Raw genomic sequence first — 18,658 nt, 5'->3', positions numbered from 1 at the left:
AGGGTTGGGATACTGCCTGGTTGCCCAAACCTAGACAGGGGAAGTCGAGAGGCAGAGGTCGGGTTCGAACCACGAACCTTCTACTCAGTAAATCCGCGCTCTAACCACTTGGGCCATCTCGCCCCCCTCAGACGAACCAAGCGTAGTTTGTACACAATACGACGGGTGATAGTTAATTAAGTGAATTTAAGCAATATGAACAGACTCTGCGCCAAAATCAGTGACTTCGCATCGGTGGTCATACGCGTTTCAAGAACTGTGGTAAGCGGATCTTTTAAAACATGAACGAACAATAGTCCTGACAGCTAGTTAGCTTTCAGAGATAAATTTCCTTACGGAATGTAGTGAACAGATTAGATAAGTTTACGTCTCCTCAAGCTGAATAGAGTGGCTTAGTGGCGTTGGTTTCCAAAATGAAGTTTTATTCCAATCGATAGTTAACTGGTGTTATCCTTCTTCAGTAGTGAGAGGCTGGCATCCGTAGAAATGTAATCGAGATCCAGTAACCGCCAAACGAATACAAATGGGTACCCCCAGTAGATGGAATAATGCTTTAATTAACCGAAAGGTGATCCACCTTCATCTTCGGAAAAGAACGGACTTCTGGTCGTAGTTAGCAGCCCAGTCCCTTTTTGGTGGGGTTTTTCTTGAGGATAACTGGTTCCTCGAACTGACTACAGTGGAATATTTATCTCTATGCTTAAAAAACTGCCCCCAAAACCTGGTGGTATGCAACAGATTGTGAAATACCACGAATACTGACGAAGTTGACCGCTTTTGTCACAGGAGCAGCAGCAGACTAACTCACGTTTCAGTCGCTACGATATTCAAGATATCGCAATACACTAACACACTAACCATTGGGTTGCTGAAGACCATTCGGCAGTGCACGACCCGATTCGCCTTTCTTGGCCTCATCCCCCAGTTTATGCTAACCATATCTATTACCCGAACCCAAGAAGGACGAAACTAGTGGTGGGTTGTCGGAACATTTCAGCAAACCTATGAGTAGCATATTACGTTCACAACTTTCAAGAAGATGTCAGCACTTTGCGAACTTTCCTACCATGTCATCGTGCGTTTGTTTTCCTAGACAACCAGACAAACTGTATCTGTAAAAAAACGACGATCAATAAAGTTATCTTATCACATCCTTTCAAGTTTTTATGACTGAAGCGCTCAGAGACCACACAAAAACTAATGTAATAATATGAGGGTATGAATATTCGTCTGCAGGTCAAGTTACCATTAAGAGTGACTCAACCTTACCTCCTAAAGACTCGCGTTGACAACACCCATATTTGTAAGTGAGTTTTTAACTCCACAAGTTCCTTTTTGGTCTTCCGTTAGGGGGGAATGTTCTGATGGGGATTTGGGACTGGGCCTACCAGGTGAATCCAAAAACCGGACTAAATCGGAAATTATTTATTCAGTTGATCGCGGTCATTTTGATCGTGTTCCCAAGGGTACTTTGCCAGCTCGATTACTGTTCAAAATGAAACATTGGCAGACTTTCTTCACGTTAGGAACAAAAATTCTGTTTGCATCCTCCATTAACATCGTCTTATTTTGCGAATCAGTTTATCTGATTTCCATGTGCTCCAGTTCGGTTCTCTGCGTAGGCCTCAAAAATGGCGAAACCGGGAGCTAACTGTTCATGGTCTTTCACCCATACTGTAGTGATATTTTAACAGAAAAGATTTTGACTGAAGATTTCGTCCTGCATGGGGAACGAAAGTGCGACTTAGTCAGACTGATGATTAGACACTTGCGACGGAACGGTTAACTGCGCAAACTAGTTATCGCAAGGTCATGGGAAGTAAACCATTTATCATAGGAATAATATAGGGTTAAATGTAGGAAAAATTGAAGCAAAGAGCCAAGGTATTCACAGTTCTATGCGTGCGTCACATGTGCGGGAGTTCAGTCACGCTAGCGTTAACTTTGTGCTTACTATGAGTATGAGCTTTTCAAGTGCACGAAAAATCAGAGACCACTCTCAGCTGAATCTCTCATTTGTGATGTTCTCAGGCAACTGAATGTGCCGCAACAAACCGCCTTATATTTCAGTCGTTACGATATTCGAGATACCGCGATACATGTATATCTTCGTAATGCACTACTAATAAGGTTGCTGAAAATCCGTCGACAGCCCACGACCGGTTTCACCCATTTTGGGGCTCATCAGGTAGGCGCAGCCCCGGGTTTCCGTCAACCCTGTGTTCTACTTGAAACCAACCTGCACGAAATTCGCGAATATACACTCATTTGCAAACTAATTTGGTTTTGAACCCAGCTGAATTTCTCGTTCGTAGTGTTCTCAGGCAACTGAATGTGCTGCACCAGGCCGCCTCATGTGTCAGTCACTACGATATTCGAAGTATCGCGGTAAGTGTATATCTTTGTATCTTTGGTTTCAAATTGACGGAAGCCCGGGGACTGCGCCTACCTGATGAGCCCCAAAAAGGGCGAAACCGGTCGTGGGCTGTCGACGGATTTTCAGCAACCTTATGAGTAGTACACTACAAAGATATACAGAGACCAATCCGGTTTTCCCACCTGACACAGGATTTTTTAAATCATGAATGGTTACCAACTAGCCATCCGTAAGACAACTTCCCTCCCACTGTCTGTCAATCATCCATATGATCGACGTGAACAAGTGCCTTAGCAATTTGGCCACCGGAAGCAAGGTAACAACGATTAGGTAGGTTTGTTTAAGATCGTACAACAACTTCCTCCGAGGTTGACGTTATTTGGCTTGAACTAAATATAAGCTCAATTACACTTAGATTATAGGATTTAGGCTGTGTTACTCTCTCTGTTTCGAGATATTTTGTGTCCACGTAAAAAGGAAGATCATGGGTAAGTGTTCTGAGTCCCTTTATTGACGTTTCTCGCGTTATTGGGCAACATCACATGGTTTGAAATCTCCACTTAGGAAAAAGATTAATTAGGGGTAATGATTCAGTAGTTGGTAGCACGTCCATAAAAAATGTTCGTGGTGGTGGCGTTTCATTTCTGAACCGCAAATAAGGTTACATTCTTATGTGACATTTCTATTCTTGTCCGAAACTAAACACAAGGTGTCCGATGTACCAAGAAAGCCGAAAACTCCACTGCAAAGACACAAAAACAAACGGTTGCTTTTTGAATGTCGTCACATCCTGCCACACCGAGCTTGTTGCTTGTCTCCTGTTTGGTTTTACAGCGATCTCAACTCAATCAGTTCAGTCAAACTGTCACCGTTCCGATCAGACAACCGAAATAGCACCAGGAAAATTAAGTGGAACCAAAAATTCACATTCTGAAAAAATTTCCTCAGTTTTGGTTTCCCGGCGGTGTAATATTTTGAAGATTTGAGTGCGTAGAATTATCGTTTGTGAAGCCCTCTCTATGTGGAAGAGTTCAAACTATTGGGAGGAAGCATTTCTGACGAACGTTGTTGATCTCAATAAGTCAGAGGAGTGCGCGTCAGCATTGCCGAAAAGTGTGGCTAGTAAAGTCATACCTTTAGCGGCCAACTCACTGGATGTTCTATTCCCACCGTTGCTGGAGCTTATCAGTGCAGCTGTAATATATTCTACTAAGTCATCATGACAGTATGGCCTGATATGCAGGAAACTATCTGTTTTCAACATCTTGGCTTTCTTGGTATTAGACTGACAGTGACCAGTCTTATTTTGATTGGTTTCATGCACTCTAGACATCCCGTCATTATTGCCTTTGTGGTTTTTTGTTTCTAGTTATAATTGAGAAGAACCAGTTGCTCTGTTGTGCGAAAAAATTGAAAGCAGACTTGGTGAGCCCAGTAAGCGTGGAACAGTCTTACTGCTTGCGAGAGGTAGAATGTTAAGAGAGACTACCTCGCTACTCTGGGGGCGAGATGGCTTAAGTGGTAAGAGCGCGAATTTACTGACCGGAAGGTCCGTGGTTCGAATCCGACCTCCGCCACTCGACTTCCCCTGTCAGGAAAATTAAGTGGAACCAAAAATTCACATTCTGAAAAAAATTCCTCAGTTTTGGTTTCCCGGCGGTGTAATATTTTGAAGATTTGAGTGCGTAGAATTATCGTTTGTGAAGCCCTCTCTATGTGGAAGAGTTCAAACTATTGGGAGGAAGCATTTCTGACGAACGTTGTTGATCTCAATAAGTCAGAGGAGTGCGCGTCAGCATTGCCGAAAAGTGTGGCTAGTAAAGTCATACCTTTAGCGGCCAAACTCACTGTAGTTCTATTCCCACCGGTGCTGGAGCTTATCAGTGCAGCTGTAATACATTCTACTAAGTCATCATGACAGTATGGCCTGATATGCAGGAAACTATCTGTTTTCAACATCTTGGCTTTCTTGGTATTAGACTGACAGTGACCAGTCTTATTTTGATTGGTTTCATGCACTCTAGACATCCCGTCATTATAGCCTTTGTGGTTTTTTGTTTCTAGTTATAATTGAGAAGAACCAGTTGCTCTGTTGTGCGAAAAAATTGAAAGCAGACTTGGTGAGCCCAGTAAGCGTGGAACAGTCTTACTGCTTGCGAGAGGTAGAATGTTAAGAGAGACTACCTCGCAACTCTGGGGGCGAGATGGCTTAAGTGGTAAGAGCGCTAATTTACTGACCGGAAGGTCCGTGGTTCGAACCCGAACTCTGTCTCTTGACTTCTCCTGTCTAGGCTTGGATGACCTGACAGTATCCCAGCCCTCGTGATTCCTTCGGGTAACATGGCAGCTAGGCATCGGGTGTTACAGCTCAGAGATTTTTTCTAACGTCTCCTGTATGTAAGTCAAAGGTGTCGTGTCACGCGCAAGTTATCATCATTATCGTCATCATCAGCATCAAAGACATCAATGTTGACACTGATGCTTCACTGCCGTAGAACCATAAGGTTCGTCTAATTGTATTTCAAGCCCTAATCTCTTTCACGCAAACTATCCACAGACAAATCGTTCAGAGCAAGCATCACAACAAAGGGTCGAGTTTGGGGTTCACAAAGAAACGAGCCATTGTGCAAGTGAAGTACTTATCAATCACCAGGACATGACAGTTCAGCTTCTGTATGCAACGCAGTTTTCTTGGATGAAAGTGAGACTGCACAACATGCGAAAAGCTCTTAAGGTCACTCATGTCCTTGCCGCTCCCGTTGAACTTGTAACATTCAAATTTTATACGCAAATCTTTCATAGCAGATATTCACTGAATTGTGGTCTATTTTTATTTGTTTTTTTGTTATAACTCCTAAATTATCTTGTTTGTGTGCCAAATTAAGAAACTAAGAGGATCGCATAACCGAACTGGAAACGAGTATTCTGTTAACCGTGGAGTACGGATCAAAGCTAGCTGAAATGAGAGGGTGGTGCAGTAAGCAGCCCGACGAAGGGCCTTCGCTGTGGGTTCACACAAATGTGGTTTACATACCACATAAATAGAATTACTGGCCATAAAATAGCTTTCACACTGACTTCGATCACGATAATTTTCTTTTTTTATACTAACCCAAACGGAAACCCAGTCATCTGAACCTTCCTGATTACATTTTATCTGGTTATTTGCGGCTTTCAGAAACTTTCGCCCCACTTTTAAGTATTGATTTTTGTCCGGACCATTTAGTCTTCAGCGATTAGTCGAAAGGTTGCAAGTTTGAATCGCCCTGAAGACTTGCGAAATGCGTACTGCTGATGATTCCCACTAAAGATGAAACAACAATACAGTGATTCTCGGCTGTTCGGTGCAAAATCTCTGTTGTACTGAATTTTGTGAATCCTCTTTTCCAGAGAGATTAGCCAGGAGCTTTTTCACAAAATATTTCGTTCAAACAAACTGCGGTGCAGTGCACACGCTACTCGGTACGACTTTCCTCTCCCATAAGTGATAACAATGGTCCACCTATTCCCAATGAAATATATGCTGATCAGGACCTTGGGACATCTCCTACACCAAGGGCATTTATCCATTACATGACAGCAAGAGGACGCATTATCGCAAGACAGATTGAATTCGGCCTCTTTAAGATGGTTCGTCCGTGGCTGACATGCAGTTTGATTTTGACAGCGTAACCAGAGGTTCTGATTCTTTCACAGGAAGGCCTAAGTTAAATGATTACAGTCTAACAGATAGTGCCACTCTGAAGCAACTGGCAAATTGGGGCTCAAAGCGACCCGTAAACTACAGGCAGCCAAAATCTGTGAAGTAGGCCTACCTGGGCGACCGCATTGAATACGGGTTGTGAAGGTCAGTGAAGACAGTAATAGTGAAACAGCGACAATGGGTTCATAATACTTAGTTAGTACTGGTTAGATCCCAAATTGGACTGTTTTCTAGAAACGCGTGCATTTATATAATGTAATGTGTGTCAGTTAATTATCAGTGCATTGTTTGAGGATGTAGGTGTCATTGGGAGTCCTCGTATCAATGAACCAAATACACCAAATACCTCCGCGCCGTCCCCGAAAATTGCAAGTCCTACATACCAAAGGCACTGACTTTTATCTAAGAATGATATCGGGATATCGAGGGCTGAACAGTGGGCATAAACTACCAAGAAATTGCACATCAGAAAGTCTCAACGATGGCGATACATGTCTTAGACACGGTACGTAGAATACATCTGGAGAATGTAAAAGTTTCAAGACGGGGACTGCGATTCACACCACTGCGGCTGATAGCCGAGGCGGTGGAAATTACCAAGCAGCACAGCGTGAACAGAATTGAAGGTGTGGAACTGGCGAGCGTATGGAAAGTCGTCTTAGATAAGCCGAGTTGACACCTGACCGTATGTGGTTGTCAATGCACGTAGAATCATGAAGAAAAACAGATGGGAGGTGGAAATCCCAACCCGACCAAAGTTTACAGAATCCTTCTTTCTTACACAGCTATCGTAGCACTGGCTCATCCACACAGACAGATGAAAAGTACAAACGACGTTCAAGAGGGATTATCACGAACCGCAAGAACCATACCCTAGGCTGGACCCAAATCCATGTAGGTTCCTCATCTGCCTAAAACTTTGGGGCCCACACTAACACAGACTCTCTTAGCCATCACCTGACAGATTTAGCTTGACTTAGCTGATTGGTCACCTTCCAACTTGAATCTCTAGAAACCTCGCAACCCAGTCACTTGGCCTGACGAGGATTTTGTGTCAAAATCGAAACGTTGCCCTGATATTGTTACCAAGCTTTTCCGAAAAGAGTGAGAAATTTAATTATCTCATGGACCACTAATCGCGAAAGACATGCTAGGGAATGCTAAAACGCCTAAGCTTAAACTGGTCAGACAAGGCATAGTGAGCCTGGGGTTCAAAGAGCAGTATATAAGGTTTACCAGTAGGCAGCTTACGGGGTAATTCTAGATCGACGCTGCAACCTTGTACTGAGATTCTGCGCCATGGACAGTAAAGCTGGAGCAGTAAAGCTGCTCTGCACTCCATCAATGGGGTTTACTTCCCCATATGCACTGCGGTTAGGGACACAGATCGATGGAATTTTTATCACAGATCCAACTTTACGGTCTTTTACGCTACTGTAGCGCATTGGTTGGATAAACACGGTGACCTTTTCAGTTTGCGAGCTTCGCGTATGTTCCTGTGGTCTTTAAACTGATAGTTGGCTTGCTCCTAAGCCCGAAATAGTGCTTCGGTTCAGAAAAGTTCATGGAGTTTTCGTCCCCGGTTTGACAAGTGAACTAAACATTATTCTCTAGATTCATATTAGATTTGATTCTCTGTTTAGCGAAATAACTCGTCAACTGCTTACCTTATGCCTCGCCATTTGTCGTATCTCTGATCCATCTAGGAGACTCTCAGTTCCTTCCCGTTGCGGTATTTATACCATCGAAGCATGGGTATAAGGAATAGCTTTGGGGAAATTACTGATTAAGTCCACAGAATGTCTCTCGGGAACGGATAGTCAATTAAGTAACTTTCGTTCCGTTGGGGTCAGTGTGAGGAAAATTTAAATGATTGAAATTTATTCCAACATTCATTTAGTCCTTTTGGGAAACGTATATGAAAACGAGCGGCCGTGAATTGGCGTATGAATGAATCATTGTGCTCTCTAGAACCTGTATTCAAAGGAATCGCAGAGTTGTTTGCAAAGTCTAAGGAATCAGATGACAAAACTTGTGGCGAAACGACAATCTGAGGTAAGTTGCCCAAATGAAGTCAGGTCCGAATTAATTTCAGCGGAAACAAAATTGTTCGATGCTGAGTTTTGAAATAAAAAAAGCTGATAATTAAAATGGGTTTACAAGGTGAGATGGTCCTGTATTTCAAACACCTTTTACCCTTTCCACTCAAAATGTAGAGTTGTTTTATCCGTTAAGATCATTGCGCAACATCCAGTAATCCCACACTGTGAGCTACTGCATGTTCAATCAGCAATTACTTGGATCGAGCGCCACCCGCAGTCTAACTTTTCTAGTGCTTTCGCCGACAAACAGATACAATAATCAATTTAACACATTTGTAGTCGCCTTTCGGCACAACGATGTAATAAATAAGTAATAAAACGGACAAGTTTTCGATCGTTTTCTACCCCTACTTTTAATGTCAGGTCGCTTGTACTTTGAACAAAATACTCAAGTGGAAGAAATTAGACAGGTGCGTGATTCGCAGCAGGATGTTTCCGAGCAAAGAGATCTTTTGTGACAGAAAATGCAACCACCAGAGTGAAATGGGGCGGTTTTATTCAGTTATCCATTGGTCTTGTCTACTGATGGAATTCGAGATTCAAGCCAATCCACGGTTGGTACGAGATTCTTACCCCCACTGTTGTGGAACGATAAAACCACAGATCTTAATGGTCGCAAAAAACTTCAAATTATCATCTGTATTGACAGCTACCATAGACAGTCACCGTCGAAAACTTCATCTGGTGAACTGTCCGACTTTCCTTCACGGTTTTTCCACATGCTGATAAAAGTTTTATTCGAACTTGGACTTTAATACAATATTTCATTTCGTGAATCCCACTTCGACAAAGCACTGCTGCAACGTAAGCCTCTGAGGGATTTGTCCGTCCGCAGCGACCGATTCCAATTGGCCTCACGAGATTTCTATTTTGCCGTCTATAAAATGCATTCCGAATTTGACCTACAATCATCATGAATTTCCACCAAGAAAGTGATGGTTTTTGAGTACTCTGAAGAACGTAACTTGTAGTTTGATCCAGTACATGCATGATCTCGCCAAACTCTCACTTGCGCACTAATTTGGTTTCACCCGGCTACTCAGCAGAATCCAATTGAATCTCTTGTTTACAATGGTCTTTGAGTATACGAGGTCACCCGATGTTTCAGCTGGGACAACATTCAATTTCGCAAAGAACTATCCAGACGTAATGCCCTACCTAAAACTTTGCTGAAAACTCTTCGACAATCCACGACTGGCTCTCTGTTTTTTGGGGCTCACAAATTAGACTCTATCCCCGAGATTCCTTATATTCTACTTGAGTTTAAGGTGTACAAAATTATCCAAGGACTCTCTTTTGCGCGCCAAATCGGTTTCATCGGGTGACACAACTTAATCCAGCTTAGCCTCGCGTTTATAATGACAGTATTCGCGGAATTCCAGTTTGCCTCCAACTGCAATATAAGGTTCAGGGAGTTTTTTGGACCGCGCCTGTATGACGAAACACAGGAAAGGCAAAACCGATCATGAGCTGTTGAAAGGTTTCCACCAAGCTTATGCGTAGTAGTTAACGATTAGATACGTTATTTTTATTTTGAGGCTGAGCTGCCGGCCTACATATGCAAAGAAACAATCTATTGGTTGGTAAGGCTGTGCACAGTTGGCGTTGCCAGGCAACCGGATGATCAAAACAAGCATGAAATGATGGAATCCGTGACTCATGCGCATCGCTGTAACTCCTACCCGAAATTCTCCTAAACTGTCAAGCGTAATAGCAGGATGAACTGTAACTTGACGGCAGAAGAATGATGTGGTAAGATACCTCAGTTCCTTTTCAGGTGAGGTCAGAAATAATCTCTTGGCTACACAGAAACGCGCATTTGATGTTGGTATGCTGTCGGAGTAACATCTTGTCGGGACCATTGAACTGTCCACACAAGTGAAGAAAACTTATATATCAGATCAGAAGACACAAGATGAAACTGAAGTCTCAAAAGGAGGTTAGCCCAGTCCAGGAGACAGGGTACGTTGAAACAGGAACTCACCTGAGGAATATGAACACTTTAGTTTTCAAAACAGCAATAAAAACCAGGTTTAAGTATTTCTTCTATGTATGGTAGTAGGGCCCCGATGAGCACAGCTCTCATATTTAAAAAAACAGTATCCAGTTAACCCAGCACACATAAATGATGATCGGAATGTTAGGCATCGAACAAATAAATAATACACGTGATTGGCGATCTTCGAAAAGAAGCAGGATACAGTAGACAAAATGAAGAACCCTTTGACCTTTAGTTATCCGATAAACGCGGCACGTCTCTCTGACAGTTTCACGTTAAACTTGTACTATTTACACATATTACTTGAAACTGTATCTTATGATGGAACGGGAGTATAGGCACATTTGGGCGCATTTGTTTCTTTATTCTCTCTGTCGGATCGTCGTTATGGACTTTGCATTTGCGAACGTCGGTTTAATCGATGATTTGTGTATGGACTAAAAAACCGCTCTCCTCCTGCTGGATGTCCGCACATTTTTCCATACAAAGCTGATGGTTACATATACATATATATTCCTTGGCTTACACACTAACGCTGACGAGGCTTTCGTCATACGCCGAATTCCGCCTAGTGGATCCTCCACAACTCACATGCGTATCGCTGCGAATTGGAAGGCCCACTGATACCTTGGCAGTTTAATGCTGCTTAACTTGTTTTCTTTGGGTAAGACTCGGTCTATCCCTCTCTTTGCAAAAAAAGGAATTGACTCACTGGAGAGTTGGAGAGTTTCCTGACCAGTCACTTGATACTATTGAAGGTAGGAGGGACTTGCATTGCCAGACTATCCAATCAACATAGCTGTTTCCTCGAAAGCGTCTTCTAGATGGAGTTTACTTGATGAACAGCTAAAGTTGTCCATAAAATGTGAAAACTGAGAAGTAGTCAGAATCTGTTTTGTTCTGAATTTTTTCATTGGTGGAGGTTTATCAGGCAGACAGAGGTTTCCCGATGTGTGATACTGTGACCCAATAGAGGTGAAAATCTTTGACGATCACTTAAGACGTGTTTTCTGAACGGAAAAACAAAACCTGAACAACTGAAAGCCGAGAAACGGAACCGTGGTATGAGTGTAGCTAAATACCGGTGAAATGGAGAAGGCCCTCGCTGCGGAGTTATTCATTAGGAAATGCCAACTGACCGGTTACAGACCATTGGATAGGGAAGCAAAACTCTAATCTGTATCTTACAAAAACTGGACATCCATCTTCTACTGAACGCGTCTTCTTGAACTTTCCTGGAGATTCATTGACTCCAATCATTCCTCGCTCAAATGCAGGGAAATGTTACAAAGTGACTCCACGAATTCCGCAACAGATCTCCCCTTTCCAAAAGACACAAAGCGAAATTCCCCGTACAACACATACAACTCGCGTACCTCCCCATCAGTAGTATCACAGTCACACCGGTAGAACGATGAAGGTCACTAACGTTGAGTTCCTGAAAGTGAAAACGAAAAACAAACGGAATAGAAAAAACAACAGACGAAGCCCAAAAATTCATTGACCTACCATTTTTAGACATGCAAACCATATGGTTTTTGCGGTAGCTACGTGATTTCGTGAAAATGCTGGTGCAACGCTGGTGCTAGTGTAAGCGCGGTTGGTTGTACAGCTGATGCCACAGACGAACACAGCAATCCGTCGGCGGACAAAACAGTTGTCTCAGAGCATTTTTAGTTCTTCGGTGATTTCAGACAAATAGCCCTGCAATTGTGGTGCAACTAACTGACTGTGACCGTCGCCGAACAGACAAAAACAATTCAAGCCCTGGGGGCCGAAACAGGCCATATGTGACTCCCCAACTTTTGAATGTTCAACAACGTGGGTCAGCTGGTTCAGTCCAATCAGAGGCTGTTAATGAGTACAGCAGTTTTGTCGTCTCCGCGTGAGCTGCGGAAGATTTTCGGTATGCTGCTAGAAGTAAATTTCCACTACATACGTAAAGCCAAAACAAATCGTAATGGAAAAAAGATGCTACACTCCGACGTTTCGGTTGTCGTGGGCAAACTTTTTCCAGAGATTCTACAGACTTTATCTTTCTGTATACTTTAATATTAAGGTTTTCATATTACAAACCGCGTGGCGCCTCATCAGTTTAACAAGATCTGAGGCAAATTTCCACGACATTCAAAAGTAAACTAAACCCTAGCTAACTGAAAAAAGCCTTACGGGTATGATGTGGATACACCTCATTCTTAGTGTACTCCATTGGTTAACTCGAAATGGAATACATTTGCTTCGCTGATTAAATCATCCTTATTGGGGTCAGCAAACAACCCACCTTAACAGTGAAAATTCTCCACATTTTACCCCTCGAGAATGCTGAAATTAACCTTTGGTTTCTAATGTACTACTTACAAGGTTACTGAAAACTCCTCAGAAACCTTATGAGTAGTGGATTACAAATATACATATGTCTCGCGATATCTCGAGTATCGTGGCGACTGAAACATGAGGCGACCTGGTGCAGCACATTCAGTTGCCTGGAAACATCACAAACGAGAGATTCAGCTGGGTTCCAGGTGAGTCTCTCGAAAGAACCAAATTAGTTTGCAGATGAGTGTATATTCGCTAATCTTTGGTTTCCTTCAGTGTACATCATGCATACGTACCTCACATGGGTCGTATGAGTGATGCGAGCCACCGCGAGCTACTCTGTCCAAATAATGTGGACTGCAGTTAGTCAGCTGTTCTCGCATTATAAGTGACAACCATTGGCTGTTTGTTTTCGACTGATTGCTTGCATTTTAGCAGCGGTGGAGTTTGCCCACACATATTGGAGTTCTTGAAGACAACTGTTCGTACATTTCTAAACTGTGCTTACTCTTTCTGTCTGTCTGTAGCCAAAAGGAACGGTGAAATCCTCACAAAATAGTTCAAAGGAATGTGCCAAGTTCAGATCACAATATCTGTCTGAAAAACTTGATAGCAGGATGTCCTTCAGTTTGAAAATTAAAAAAAAAGATGTAACAGTTTTCCAAAACGCGACTATTGACTTTTCCCCATATCTAAAGTACATCAGTAAGTAGAACCCCCCGCTGTCATTATTAAATCTACCAACCTTCACAAGCCGGAAAATGTCTCCTTAATGGGCCTTTCTACTTCCTACAACTTGCTTTACCTGTACCTTTCAGTCTAACTTTTCACAACATCCGGAAGTCCCGGGCAATTGTTGCTGCAATTAGTGCCCAAATTTGCATAGACCAGAGCTACCGCAAACGGTTCTCTGAGATGGATAAAACCAGGGACGTTTTTAGGCTGGCAGCAAGGCACGTGAGTGGACAAACTTACGTACATACACACACACACACAGGTATGAGAAGGCCGGGTGAATCGGTGCGAATGGGCGTTCACAGCATGCCGATACATAGTAGATTGGTCAGACTTCTGGTGAGCTCCTTCCAGATCAGTGTCCAGCTACGTAGTCAAGCTGTGTATTGATGACCAAATCAGGTGCGTCATTAGCAACCACACCGATAAGGACACGAAGAATAAACGACGAGGCAGAAAGACAGGGGATTGGGCAACTGCTCATGTGCAATAGAGTATGTCCGAGACAAAGTATAATTTCGTGTGGCCAGCGTGTTGATGAATTAACAATGTTGAACGCCCATAGGAGGATTATGGGCAACTGATGTGTCAAATTGTATCTAATGTCAAGCGCCCCGAAGCAAACAAGTAAACATATTCCATCGACTTCGTTCGTTCATACTTGGAAACACCATGACACCTGTTGTCATTTTATCACCACTGACCGAAAAGAGCTCTCCAGGCAGGTGAGTGTGAATATTTTGCCATGTTTACAACCAGAATTTTTGCTCAGAAATTTGGGACAACTAAAAAACATCAATTCAGCTATTGTAAATGTTCTCTCAGCTGCCTATCACGATTGAATTTCGTAGGCCTTGTGAGGAGGTGAACCCGTGTTTTGTCACAACGCGCTAGTGCACTAGAGTGCAAAATGAACCAAAAACTTCTTGTTCAATACACTGCCAATGCGGCATGGAAACCGCCGCTGATGATAACATAAGAGTATTGGAGAGCCACACAGCGTCCAGATCGTCTTGCCACCTGATGTTAAACAAAAGCAAAGAGTACCATGCGTATTGTCGAACAAGTATTTTCGCTTGGAGTCAAAGAAGTAGTTGGTTCAACGCAAACCTCTGAAGATTTCTGATATTTATGATGGTAATTTGTAACCCCGGGGGCTTTTGTGCTGCTCTGAGCATCATTCATGTTTACATGAGATCGGCTTATAGGCGATTGCTATGATAACTCGAGGAGAACACCGATAGTTTTTGACAAATCAAACTAACTCCACAAGTACGTAACTGAATCGGGTAAGGCTATCCCAGCCGGATTTACCTTTTAGTAATTGCTGCAACGTTAGGTGTCATAGATGGTTTGTGTGGAGTTAAATTGTTCGTCATGTTTAGTTTACTGAAGCCGATGTATACTCGAAGGCCGAAAGGCGAACATGCGGAGGTCTACTTGAAATCGCTCAAATTCTTTAAACGACTAAGCATTCCCACGCGACACTGAGGAAACCTGTGCCTTTTTCGAGTAACTGGATCCTGCGCTATCCCATTAATATTCACGACCATGGTGACAGCTACTCCATAGACCTCAAGGCCTGTTCTGAAATAAAAATTACGGCTTTTTCAAACTCACCTCCAGGCAATCGTAATGCCGAAAGCTAGAAATTCACATTCTTTGGCCGTAGACAAAATTTTTCACATGCAGGCTAGGGACATTCGTCCTATGCTCCTGAATATAGGAGCTGGTTTCAAACCCAGCTAGACCATTAGCGTCTTCTCTTTAAGGAACAGTGTTTGAGTCTCAATCTAGCCACTTGGATCAAAGGGTTTTGCAAAGATAGTATAATTGACGTTCACCAACCAAACAAACCCCTTGTCTATAGTTTGTTCACTTTCCACTGACAAACTATATAGAAGATAGCTCAGTAACTCTATACACTATGGTGCTTTCTCCCGACGCATTTAAAAAGTCAACCAAGTACTTTCCTAGTTCCTGCGTTCCTTTTGTGAACGGTGTTTTGCCGAAGTAGAAGGAATCAATGGTGAAGGCCACTTCATAGCCGTTTGACTGGGCATTTCATGTTACGTGTTTAAATTTCAATGTCGGTCGATTAAAGAGAGGTGCTTCCTGAAAGCTAAATTATAACTCGTAAAATCATCATAACGAGCTATTCAGGATGAGTCTCCCGTCAAGCAAATTGGTATGCAAATGAGTGTGTTTCGCTAGAGTTAGTAACGTTATGTTCGCTTCTTGGTATGATGGGAACACATATGGCGAGGTGGGGTATTGTATTCTTTACTATAATCCAAATTTAACGGATTCCAAAAAGCCCAAAAACACTAGCGCATTCAGTACGTTTTAATCTAGTTCAAATGCAGCTAAAGTTTTTACACTTAACTATAAGGCCCTACGCATGTTTCTCTGCAAAACGAAACCGCCCTTTCTTCTAGAAGGATTCATCTACTGGGCATAACGCCCGGGATCAGGATACATTCTGTATTCATTCGAGGATGTACAGAAAATCATTAGATGATGGTGAGGGTGAACGACGGATGAATCTTTCAGTCACCTGAGAAATCACCCATGGTAAAAGAAGGGTATCCAGACTTTCGGTAATGCAGAATTAAGGACAGGACGTGGTTAGACCTGACAATTATGCGTTTCAATCCATCGAGTGGACATAACACGATCTGTGGTGTGCCCCCAGCCTCTAACAGGTTGTAACGCTTTAGCACTGTAAAGCCACTAAACATAATTGTGGTAAGCGACACATGAGGGTGAAATACACTCATTTGCAAACAAATTTGGTTTTGCGAGAGACTCACCTGGAACCCAACTGAATCTCTCCTTTGTGATGTTTCCAGTAATACATACCCTTGATGGAAATTCGGGAACTGCGCTTACCTGATGGGCCCAAGAAGAGCGAAACCGGTAGTGGGCTGTCGAAGAATGTTCAGCAACCTTATGAGTAGTGCTTCACGAACGCACACGAAGGCATTTATTATTCGGTTAAAGTTGTGGGAAAATCCGACTACTTGAGAGCGTCTATATGTTAGTTCTACTTTTTTCATCATCCCCATTGATAAGTTATGGGTTACAGGGCTTAGATCTGTAGAAGTTAACTGTAAATCACGACATAACGACTACTGAAACGAAATTCGTTATGTGCTTTACCAAGACCGTATTTGTCGGACAGATTGGAAGGGTTAGCAAAATAATTTCACCTATTTCCAGGAAAGCAGGAAAGAGACTAACAAAAGCTGTTTATTTCCAGATAACGCAGGTATCGTAGTCTTAACGCAGGCACCACGCAGTTGTAACGTTGACGGCAGTCTCTCCCGTTTACAACACCTGAAATCGAATACGGTTATCGGATCACAGTTCAAAGAGATAGGGATGGATGTGGCGGAGCAAACGAAGATAGAGCAGCAATATTCACTAACGATAAGAAGCTTACTATGAACGGTCCCAATGGATAGACAGTTTACTGTATTATTTCGTCGGCTGCTGAAATCATCACTAATATTTTTGGATAAAAGGTATCGCATGAAATAAGAATCAACAGCTGACTGATTTGTAGACTCCAAACCCGCGCCCTTACTCGTGTTGGAGACTCAGAGTAGGGCTCAAACGCGCCAATAGGATCCATATGCAGTTTAAACAAAAAATACTATAGTTTCGGTTCTACAAAGCTCGCTCACTGGGTTTGGTTGGTTCGCATCCCCATGAAGCTCAGTGATAATGCCCTATGACATGATGCATGTGTGCTACCGATCTAATTCTTCGAAAGATCGAGAACCTACTGGCGACAACCGAGAGTACTATTTAAAATTAGAGCATTCCGCACGCTATTTCTTTGAAATCGTCTATTTCAGTAATCCAGAACAAAGTAGAACATGGTTTGTACAGAATACTCTTTCTTGTCACCTGGGGTATGAATCTTCCAAAAATAGGCTAACAGAGTAAGAGCTGTCTTTTTCGGATGACTAAAGCCAGTGGTCTGCCTTACTGGCTCGGGTTTCGAATGAGGAACAGTCAGCTAAGTCAAGCTAAATCCGTCAGGTGTTGGCCAAGGGTTTCTGTGTTATGGTAGGCCACAAAGTGTTAGGCTGATGGGGAACCTACATGGATTTGGGTCCAGTCTAGGGTATAGTTCTTTCGGTTCGCTCCTTGAACGTCGTTTGCACTTTCCGTCCGTCCGTCTTTGTGGATGAGCTAGTGCTAAGATGGTTGTGTAAGAAAGAGGGATTCTGTAAACTTTGGTCGGGTTGGGATTTCCACCTCCCATCTGTTTTTCTTCATGATTCTACGTGCATTGACAACCACATACGGTCAGGTGTCAACTCGGCTTATCTAAGACGACTTTCCATACGCTCGCCAGTTCCACACCTTCAATTCTGTTCACGCTGGGATGCTTGGTAATTTCCACCGCCTCGGCTATCAGCCGCAGTGGTGTGAATCGCAGTCCCTGTCTTAAAACTTCCACATTCTCCAGATCTATTCTACGTCCCGTGCCAAAGGCATGTACCGCCACCTTTGAGACTTTGCGCGGTGTTTGGCATTCTTCTACAGTCCTTGGTAGTTTGTTTATCCTCTTTTTATGCTCACTAATTCTGGTGTGCAATTCCTTGGTAGTCTGTCCTTATGTAAACCTTATTACAATCGTTGCAGTCAATTTTGTACACACAGTCCCTAGTCCTTCCAACCGAGAGGGGACATTTCAATTGCACCAAAACTGAGCGAAACAGTAAGGTCATTCCATGCTTACCGAGCTCACCGAGTCTGCCTTCACTTCTTTTCGAACAACAGATCAATTGATTTTTCTCAAAACAAAAAAGTTACAAATTCTATAACGACGGGGTATCTAGAGTGCATGTAACCAACCAAAATAAGACTGACCACCACCGGGCTAATACCAAGAAAGCTAAGATGATGAAAACAGATAGATTCCTGCATATCAGGCCATATTGTTATGATGACATAGTAGAATGTATTTCAGCTGCGCTGATAAGCTCCAGCACCGGTGGGAATAGAACATCCAGTGAGTTGGCCGCTAAAGGTGACTTTACTAGCCACTACTTTTGGGCACTCCACTCTGACTTGTTGAGATCAACAACGAAAATTCACTCGTCAGAAATACCTCCTCTCAATTAGTTTGAACTCTTCCCCATAGAGAGGGCTTCACAAACGATAGTTCTACACACTCAAATCTTCAAAATATTACACTGCCGGGAAACCAAAACTGAGGAAATTTTTGCAGAATGTGAATTTTTAGTTTCGCTCAATTTCACTTGTGTTAGTTCGGTTGTATGATCGGAAGATGACATTTTGACTGAACTGATTGAGTTAAGATCGCTGTAAAACCAAACAGAAGGCAAGCAACAAGCTCGGTTTGGCAGGATGTGACGACATTCAAAAAGCAACCTTTTGTTTTTGTG

The 18,658-nt window shown here is 42.8% G+C and overlaps 2 protein-coding genes across 2 annotated transcripts in view; one reads left to right on the top strand and one right to left on the bottom strand.

Moving 5' to 3' along the window:
- Positions 1-4,732, bottom strand: part of T265_09681 (hypothetical protein) — a gene marked incomplete at both ends in the record, with an annotated part of 6,604 nt that extends 1,872 nt beyond the window's left edge. The window contains 3 exons of the mRNA XM_009175836.1: positions 2,371-2,522; positions 3,867-3,965; positions 4,562-4,732. Coding sequence (XP_009174100.1) covers positions 2,371-2,522; positions 3,867-3,965; positions 4,562-4,732 — 422 coding nt within the window. The remainder of the gene's footprint in view (positions 1-2,370; positions 2,523-3,866; positions 3,966-4,561) is intronic.
- Positions 4,733-13,709: 8,977 nt separating this feature from the next.
- T265_09680 (hypothetical protein) overlaps positions 13,710-18,658 on the top strand; it is a gene marked incomplete at both ends in the record, with an annotated part of 32,748 nt that continues 27,799 nt past the window's right edge. The window contains one exon of the mRNA XM_009175835.1: positions 13,710-13,957. The remainder of the gene's footprint in view (positions 13,958-18,658) is intronic.

Source organism: Opisthorchis viverrini, assembly GCF_000715545.1.
Source record: "Opisthorchis viverrini unplaced genomic scaffold opera_v5_297, whole genome shotgun sequence".
Taxonomy (NCBI): Eukaryota; Metazoa; Platyhelminthes; class Trematoda; order Opisthorchiida; family Opisthorchiidae; genus Opisthorchis; species Opisthorchis viverrini.
This window is presented reverse-complemented; position numbering and strand designations above follow the sequence as displayed.